Below are 9,339 nucleotides of genomic sequence, written 5' to 3'. Positions count from 1 at the left end.
TGTAACATTAACTAATTATTCTTGATAACTACCTCCTAAGCTCATTTGTTTCTATATGGCTAAAGGAATGTAAACATCATAACGGCCTTCTGAATTTCAGTGCCCAGGAGCAAAGATCCAATGGCCATACCCTAGTTATGGCCCTAGGCTGAGCTGAGACTGAACCACAGTCCTTTCCACTATATCTTTGTTCTTCAGACCCAAGTTGTTGCTTCCATGTGATCTCACTCATCCTTTTATTTTGTCCTTTTTTTTCCTAGGGTTTCCCACGGGACTCTAAGCTTCAGAGAGAAGAGGAAGCCGTGGCTAAAGCATGTGGCTGTGGGGCCCCTTGGATCTTTTCTGAAAGGAGAGTCTCTCCTCCCTTGAAGTTGATGTGCTCCTGAGCCATTGACTAAGTCTTCCAACCTCTCCCACCAGCGGGCATCTGCCTCCATCCCTCTCTGTCACAATGAGTGGCTTGTTTGCCTCTCTGGACCCCCGGCGGGTACAGTGGGGGGCCGCTTGGTATGCCATGCACTCTAGGATCCTTCGCACTAAGCCCGTGGAGTCGATGCTGGAAGGCACAGGAGGCACCACATCTCACGGGACCAAGCTGGCCCAGGTGCTCACCACCGTGGACCTCATCTCCCTTGGGGTTGGCAGCTGCGTGGGCACTGGCATGTATGTGGTATCTGGGCTGGTGGCAAAAGAAATGGCAGGACCTGGTGTCATCGTGTCCTTTATCATCGCAGCGGTGGCTTCTATCTTATCAGGTGAGCATCTCAGCCCTGAGGTCAACATTATGGAGGAAGCAGAGTTGGGAGGTTGGGGCAAGGGGAATCCCAAGGGAAATCTGCCTTCCTCAGAGACTTACTTTGGTACATCAGTTCCAGTTGCCCTCCCAGATGTGAGGGTGTTGAGATAGCAGAAGCAGAGTAGAGGAGGCTAAGAAATAAAATAGCAATGAATGAATGAATGAAAAAGCACTCATTAAGTAGTTACTACATGACTTAAATTCAAAAAACATTTATTAAGCACATACTATATACCAGATACTTTGCTACATGCTGGGGACAGAAAAAACAAAGTGTTATGAAAATATTCCTAGTTCAAGACCCAAATTTCTCTGATAAAAATCTCATTTGCAGTATATAGAAGGAATTGCTTCACATTTGCAATAAGAGCCATTCCCCAACTGACAAGTGGTCAAAAGATATGAACAAGCAGCAGTCCATCTTGACAACAAGTGGTCCCATGTTGCTGGAGATCAGAGACACCTGCATTTTGGAAGCCCAGCACCAGTTCTGCCCAGAAAGAGAGTGAGCTTCTGGAGGGCAGGGACCATTTCATTTTTCACTTCAAAAATGTGTATTCTTCTTTAAACCATGTTCATGAAGATTACAAACCTCTGCCTGCAACTTTGCTTGAAGATCTCCAGGAAGGGGAAACCCACTCCCTCTGAGTGGCCCATTACCCCTTGGGAGAGCGCTCATCATTAGGGAGGTTTTGCCGACGCAGAGGCTAAATTGGCTTCAATGCTCCTACTCAATGTTGGCTTAACATTTTGATAGAGGCACCACAAGTCAGGAAAGATGTGAGAAACAGCAAGGTCGGCAGGACCTGTGCGAATCTCCCAGCACCCACACCTGACCCCCAGACACAATTCTGTTATGCAACAAGAGAACTTGCTTCCTCCCCCTTTTCCCCGTTTTGTCCTGCTCCTCCCCCTCGTATGCACACACACTTATGTTCACACAGACACACTCATTCTCTCACACACTCACATGCACACACTTACATATTCTCACACACACACATACTCATTCCCACACACATCTCTCACACATACATACACGCACACTCACATACCTTCATACACACACATGCACACACACATAATGAGATATTCGGATAAATCATAAGCATGGGATCAAACCAATTGGTCTTTATCCACTGAAAGACTAATGTCAGTAAAGCAGCTTAGAGCAGTGTAGCACAGTGGAAAGGGGACTGGCTCTGGATTGAGAGGACCCGGATTCAAATCTTGCTTCTGATGCTTACTGCCTGCGTGACTTTGGACGGTTCTCTTCACCTCTCTGAGACTCAGGCTCATTATCTATAAACGGGTTTGGCTGAAGTCCCTTCCAGCTCTAGATCCCTGACCCTGATTTCCTGAACTGTGAAAGGAAAGAGATTTCTGATTTTAAGGGTTCTAGGTAGGGACAAGCATAAGACCTGTGGAATGCTGCCTTCAAGATGTCAAAGAATTCCGCCTGGTAATGAGCCCATCCTTTCTCACTTGGCTTTTATTAATACTCATTTCCACTCTCTGCTGCTTCTCCATTAATCATGTGCTGCTCCTCCAGCCGCTTAAGAGTTCTTCATAGCAATGGAGACAAACAGCACATGTCGATGTGTTTCTAGACTCAGCATTGCCAAGATCCCTTTTGTTAATGGGCAATGACAAGTTAAGGACACCTCAAAGTCTCACATCCTAATGATGTTCTTGTGCTGCCTTGCAGAATCTAGAATTGACAAGAAAGGGTTCTGCTGCTATCAAGGGTAAGAAAGAAATTTAACAAAGCTCTTTAAGGTTGTTCAAAAATGGGGTTCTAGAAACATTTCCTGAAAATTGATGTCAAAACTAAGGATGGCAGATCTTTTTACAATGAGAGTGCAATGGACCAGAACACTGAATTACCCAGGGCTTTACTTGTATTCAGGGGCATGCTGGTAAATGTTTAACAACCAGATCTCTAAAAAGCAGGAGGAGGGGGAACCACATACTTTTAAGCATAATCTGCATTAGTAACACTTTCTCCATCACTTTCTAAAGTCTAGATACTCAAAAAAAAAAACCCAATTAATCAAAACCTGATTTGTAGCATTTGCTGGTTTCTGAGATGTAAATGTTCACACTGAAAATTTGGTAAACATCTCCAGTGAGACTGTATGAGCTGGCTCCAGCACATGCCTGCTTGTATTCAACATTTTTTCTCTCAGTGTTTTATTGGTGATTTTCCAAATCACTGTCATTTCCCGATGCTGTCCCCAGCTGACCAAACTCACGGGAAAAAGAATTAACATTAAGAAAATGAACTAACATAGTGTCCATGTCTGAAGGGCATAGTTGTCATTCTTCACCTGTAGCTCACCTTCCCTACCAGGAAGAAGGATGTATGTTTCCCCATTAGTCCTTGGGAGGAAAGATTACCATTGCATTGATCAGAATGGTTTTTTTCTTTACATTACTGTAGTTATGAAAATTGTTCCCTTGCTGCTGCTTACTTTGCATCCATTTATGTAAAGCTTCTTAAGTTTCTCTGAATTCTTCATACTTTTCATTTCTTACAATGCTATAATGTTCATAGCATTCATATAGCATGATTTGTTCATCCATCTTTCCATCAGTGGGCATCCACTTTGTTTCTGGGTTTGTTTTATTGCTACAACAAATAGTGCTGCTCTGAATGTTTTGATACACACCCACGCAGACAGAGAGAGAGAGAGAGAGAGAGAGAGAGAGAGAGAGAGAGAGAGAGAGAGAAAGTGTGTGTGTGTGTGTGTGTGTGAGAGAGAGAGAGAGAGAGACAGACAGACAGACAGACAGACAGACAGACAGACAGAGACAGAGAGAGACAGAGAGACAGAAAGAGAGATTGAGAGAGAGAGAGAGAGGCAGAGGGAGGGGGAGAGAGGGAGAGAGAGAGAGAGAGAGAGAGAGAGAGAGAGAGAGAGAGAGAGAGAGAGAGAGCCACCTTTCCCTCTGTCTTTACACGCTTTGGAGTAAAAGACCAGTATGCATATTACTCAGTCAAAAGATACAAACATTTGGGTCACTTTGGGAACATGGTTCCAAAAACTTTTCTAGATAAGCTGGAACAACAGTATATTTATGCTACATTTGACTCCTAGAGAGAAGCAAATCACCAAAAACAAAAACAAACAAACCCATACCAGGGGATTTCATTGTGGGGGTGGGGATTGACCTGGGTTCTTACTGAAATAGAGACAAACCACTCTGTACAAACAAGACAAAGATGGATAGGATAAACCGGTGGTAGTCTCAGAGGGAAGGCCCTAAGATCAAGGAAGCCTAGAGATCACCTCGTCCACCCCCCTTGTGTTACAGATGAGGAAACTAAAGCTCAGAGAGTCTGGGGTGAACATGGAGTCGAGCAGCCCCCTGCAAGGAAGCATGAACCAGATGTTTGATGATCTGAGAATTTAAACCAAGTGACCTATTAGTAGCACATGGGTTTCTTTTCCACTGAGAAGGGCAAGGTTTTAATTTGAGTCTAAGCAAAGCCTCCAAGCTCCTAAAATACACATATAGATATATATCTATATGTGTGTATGTACATATACATATATGTATTATGTGTATCAGCTTCAGGCCTGACTATGTTCAAATCAATCCAACAACCAATTACGGCGCAGCTTTCAGCAAACATTTGGGGGGAAAACAGTATATCCTACTGGGGGATATAATTTGTAGACAACTACATACATACATCTGCACACACATTCACACACATACATATGCATATATAACTGCACATATACATCTTTTTGCACGTACATATGCACATACGTGTGTATACACACACATACACACTCACAGTGTGTATACAGACAAGTAAAGAGAAACCAGGGTTTTGCCTTTCTTTTCCTCCCAGCACTTAGCACAGTGCCTGGCACAGATTAAATATTAATAAGTGCTTGTTGGCTGACTAAACTAAAAATACATACAAAGTAAATCCAGAGTAACGGGAGAGAGGAGAAGTCACTCACCACTAATGGGATCAGGAAAGGTGCACTTGGGGAGCTAGTGATTCCAAAGTCAAGATGAGGACAGAGAATACTCCAGGCAAAGGCTGGAGAGGATGCCGTGCCCAGGCAAGAGCAAAAGGGCCAATTTGGCAGGCCCAGAGAACGAATGGGAGAGGAACCGTGTGTAATCAGCCTGGAAACAGACACTGGAGCCATATTTGAAAAAGCTTTAGCTACCGGAGGAATTTGAATTTTATTCTAGAGGCTCTAGAAACATCTTGAGCAGGGAAGTGACAGGGCCAGGACTGTCCCTCTAGCAGCTGTGCGAAGAAGGGACTGGGGGGAGGAGAGGCTCCAGGCAAGGGTATCGGTTCAGAGGCTACCACAATAATCCAAAGCAGCTGAAGGGCGATGAGGGATTGAATGGGGGTAGTGGCTATGTCAGAGCATTATTTCTGAATTTGGGGCTCGATTATTGAGTTTTGTATTTTTATTGAGCCACAGCTAGGAATTCTGGTGCCTAGACTAAATCAGTTGTGGGATAGACCTGAACAGAGACCTGGACCATGATGCCTTGTGTCTCACAGGGAGGCAGCCAGGGGCTGCAGGTGAATAGGGGGAGGGAAAGCTTTGAGATCCCCCCTTTGCTAGCACACCCTGAACATTGCAACATGAAAGGTAGAGTGTGGGTTCCTAAGCCCAGTGGCATGACATGGGGTGAAGAAGACAGTCTAGCTTTGTCAGGTACAGTTGCCTTACTCCGGGTGTGGTCCATTCCCAAGAAAGCACAGCCTGTGCCCCCCGTGGCATGAATTATAATCCACATTCCCTCAACTTTTCAACTTTAGGAAACAGTGGGGGAAAGGCCTCAGAGGCAGGGGAGAAACAGCAAGGGAAGGGAAGGTGTTAGGAAAAGGTGAACCTTGGGCAAGGGGCACCGCAGCAAGGGATCCTGGTGGCAGCCACACCATCTAACCCAGGGATAGCCAGTCAGAAGCGTGCTGCAGGGATGAAGGGCAGTCCCCCTACTGGATACTGGCATCCTGGGATAAAGCCCAAGCTACCCTGCCCTGGGAATGGCTCTGACTGAAATCCCCAGGTCTAACTTTCTTTGAAGTGGTAGATTCATTCGCCAAGCTGAGCCTCTGATAACCTCAAATTCCTCAAGACCTGGAGGAAATGGTGTGGGCAGCAGAGGGTACAGAACAGAAACCTGCCCCTTTCTTCCATGCATGGACCTTAGGGATTGGGATGGGAAGAGTCTCTCTTCCAAGAGGTTTGTCCTGGAGCTCCTGCATTGTTTAAACGTGGTTTCAGTGTCCTGACTACTCATCTTGGGTTGTTTTCTCATAGCAGCAAAACTGTTGTCTCAAGAAACAGAGATTATTTAGATAGCCTAACAGCGAGTTGTCTTGTTTGGTTGTTCCGAGTCTTTGCCAAGCTGAGGCAGGATGTGGGCACTGGACCCCAGGAGTCCAGTCGGTCACCGGGTTTCTATTTCAGTCTCGCTTTTCAAAGGCCTCTCCCAGCAATCAAAGAACTGCACGTAGTCCAAAAGCCATTCGGCTCTCGGGGCCAGCATCTCAACCAAGCCTTTGAGGCCCAGGGATGTTAGTATTTGCCATGGAGCTCTGTCTGCCAGAACCCCACCCCCAACCCTTTTTGTCTATAGTCACCATACAGAATCAGGCTCATCAAGAGGCCCTTCCCTCTTGTTTTGAGGAGATCCCCTCATGCTACCCAATGACTTCATTATTCCAACTATGTGTAAATTGGGACATGGAAAGGGACTTCTCAACACATCTATGGGTCACGTGTCACAAGCAGAGAAAAGGCTGCTGTTAAGAGAATCACAATGTCATCTAGGGTGCTGGATTGATGTCCTTGTAGGATGGAATACCTACTCTGTCAACTATTGGTCCAAATGTTTGCAAGATCTTCAAACCACTCTAATTGGAAAGTGAATTTAGCATGGCATGGATGATAAAGATGCATGATAATGGTGGACAGAGCCCTATGTCTGAAGTCAGAGAATCTGGGTTCAAATCTCACCTCTGATGCTTACCACCCATGTGACCTTGGACAAACCATTCACCCTTCGTGGGCCTCAGTTTAATAATCTGTAAAATGAAGGGACAAGGTCCCTTCTAGATCTAGGATCCTATGAAGGAAATAAGTTGAGTGACCAAAGTATTCTAGGGGATTCCCTCTATGGAATAGCTAGGCTTTATCCGAATTTTCATTATTTCTTTTCTTAATTTTCCGCATCATCTATTACAATGACTGGCTTAGTATAGTAAGGGCTCATTAAATGTGTTTAACTAATGATAGTTCTTTCTAGCATCTACTTACTCTCTTGCCCAATCAATCAGGCAGTATTTATTAATTTCTAGTGCCAATTCACCCTAACTACTTTGTGTTTATTTTGTATTTATTCTACATATAATTATTCTGAAGGCACATGCTATTGAGCTCTCTATTGGGCACTACTGTATGCCTACACTGCAGTAGGACCCGGATACAAAGACAAAAATGAAATACATACTAAGGGAGTTCGGAAAGGACAGGGACAAAAATAAAGGAAGGAGGGAGCACCAGCTGGAGCACACATTGGACCTGAGTCCAAATCCTGCCCCTAACACTTAGTACCTGGGTCACCTGGGCCTTGATTTCCTCACCTGTAAAATGAAGAATTTAAACTAGATGCCTCTGAGATCCCTCCAGATCTATAATAAGGGAAGGATTATATCCAACTGTGTAGGAAATATTTACTTTTTCCAGAATCAACATCCAATCCACAAAGGTTTATTGTTCCTAAGCTGGCCTAGTATTGACTAAGTCAGCTACCCCTTGCCACCTCTGGACAGCCTCCAAATGTAGCATGATTCTTCGAGCAGATACAGATATTATAATCATGGCAAAACCTTGCTAGCCAGGCCTGGGATCGGCTAAGAGAAAATTGGGGCTGGATTTGTAGTCAGAGGACCAGGATTCAGACTTTCTGAGAGACCTTGGGTGGGTCCCTGACAGCTCTTACTCTCTGATCTTGATAAAAAGCACTTTTAACAATCGCACAGCACCTGTGAAGGGGCCACCACGGGTATTGTTCACCCATGTTGTGGATGAACAAACTGAGACTCATAAAAGCTAAGTAATTTGCCCCCTGGCCATGAGGCTGATAAGCATCAGAGGCAAGATTTGAACACAGGTTCTCCTAGTTCTGGGTCCTCAAGCTGAGGTACTGATTGGGTGATGAGCCCTCTCTGTCAAAGCACATGAGGACCACACAGACAGAATCCATCCTACCATCTCTTTAATAAGAATAGTTGACTTTTACATGGCACTCAGGTCTGGCAAAGTGATTTGCAAACATGCTTTAACCCTAGGAGGTAGGGGGTATGCTTATCCCCATTTTACAGATGAGACGACTGAATTAGAGGTTAGGTGACTTGCCCAGGGTCACACAGATAGCAAATATCCGAGGCCAGATTTGAACTCAGATTTATCCTGCCTCCAGGTCCTGCAATCCTAGCCATGTAGCTACATCTTTACCTCTGAATATCCATAAAGGTTAGGCTCACTTGCGAGAAGAGGCGATAAAATGGCTATTCTAGCATGACAGATTCATGAAGAGACATGAGGAGGCGTTAGACTAGGGGCAGCTGAGGGTATGTTACATGATGGCCATCTTTGGGATTTGAAGGCTTGTCCTACTGGAGAGGCTTAGGCTTGTTCTGCTTGGCCCTAGAGGGCAGAATAATGAACAATGGGTAGAAGTTGCAAAAAGGTGGGTTTAGATTTAATATCAGGAAAACCTTGAGGAGAGCTGTCCCAAAATAGAATGGGCAGCCCAGGGAGGGAAGTGGCTCCCCTGACCATTAGTCAGCTGTAAGTAGTGTGGATTCTTCTTTAAGTGTGAATGGTCTCAAACCTGGATGGCCACCAAGGGCCCTTTTAGCTCTGGGAAGCTGTGGTTCTTGGATTCTCTTTGGTATGTTTGCTAGCAGTTGTTCTATCTGATGACAGGCTAAGCAATAAGAGACCCTTGTTGTTGATGTTTTCTTGATTCTGTCAGACTTTAGCACATTAGTCATTCTATCCAAGCTGGGAAGGATCTAAGCTACAGGGGAGCTCGCTTGGCCAAGCCCATAGCACCTAAGTCAACATGGCCCATGGCCAATGGCAAGAGAATGAGTAACAATCTAGGGAGAGGATTATGGGAAGATAGCAGTATACCTGGATGGAGAGGAGTCCAGATCCCCCCGCAAACACCCCAGTGGAGCTTAGAAATGCATCACTCTAAAAATAAATAAGAACATTTACCTGCCCAAAAATCCACAAAGGGACTCCCTGGAGTCAACTCAAAAATATTCAACTCAAAATAACCTCAAACTATTATAATCCATAGAGGGCTGGGACCTCTACCATGGAAACTTTGGGGAGATGGGTTGAGTCACAGAATCTTCGAGCTTAGGATTACCTCAGAGGCCACCATCCAATGGAAAACTAAAAAAGGAAACCCCTCTACAACACCACCCAATCAATAGTTATCCAGCCTCTGTTTGAAAATCTCTGGTAAGAGAG

The 9,339-nt window shown here is 44.9% G+C and overlaps 1 protein-coding gene across 1 annotated transcript in view; it reads left to right on the top strand.

Moving 5' to 3' along the window:
* The first annotated feature begins 451 nt into the window (after positions 1–451).
* The window catches only part of SLC7A14 (solute carrier family 7 member 14), an 87,753-nt gene continuing 78,865 nt past the window's right edge, over positions 452–9,339 (top strand). Inside the window, exon 1 of the mRNA XM_036755679.1 lies at positions 452–755. Coding sequence (XP_036611574.1) covers positions 452–755 — 304 coding nt within the window. The remainder of the gene's footprint in view (positions 756–9,339) is intronic.

Source organism: Trichosurus vulpecula, chromosome 4, assembly GCF_011100635.1.
Source record: "Trichosurus vulpecula isolate mTriVul1 chromosome 4, mTriVul1.pri, whole genome shotgun sequence".
NCBI classification, from domain to species: Eukaryota; Metazoa; Chordata; class Mammalia; order Diprotodontia; family Phalangeridae; genus Trichosurus; species Trichosurus vulpecula.
This window is presented reverse-complemented; position numbering and strand designations above follow the sequence as displayed.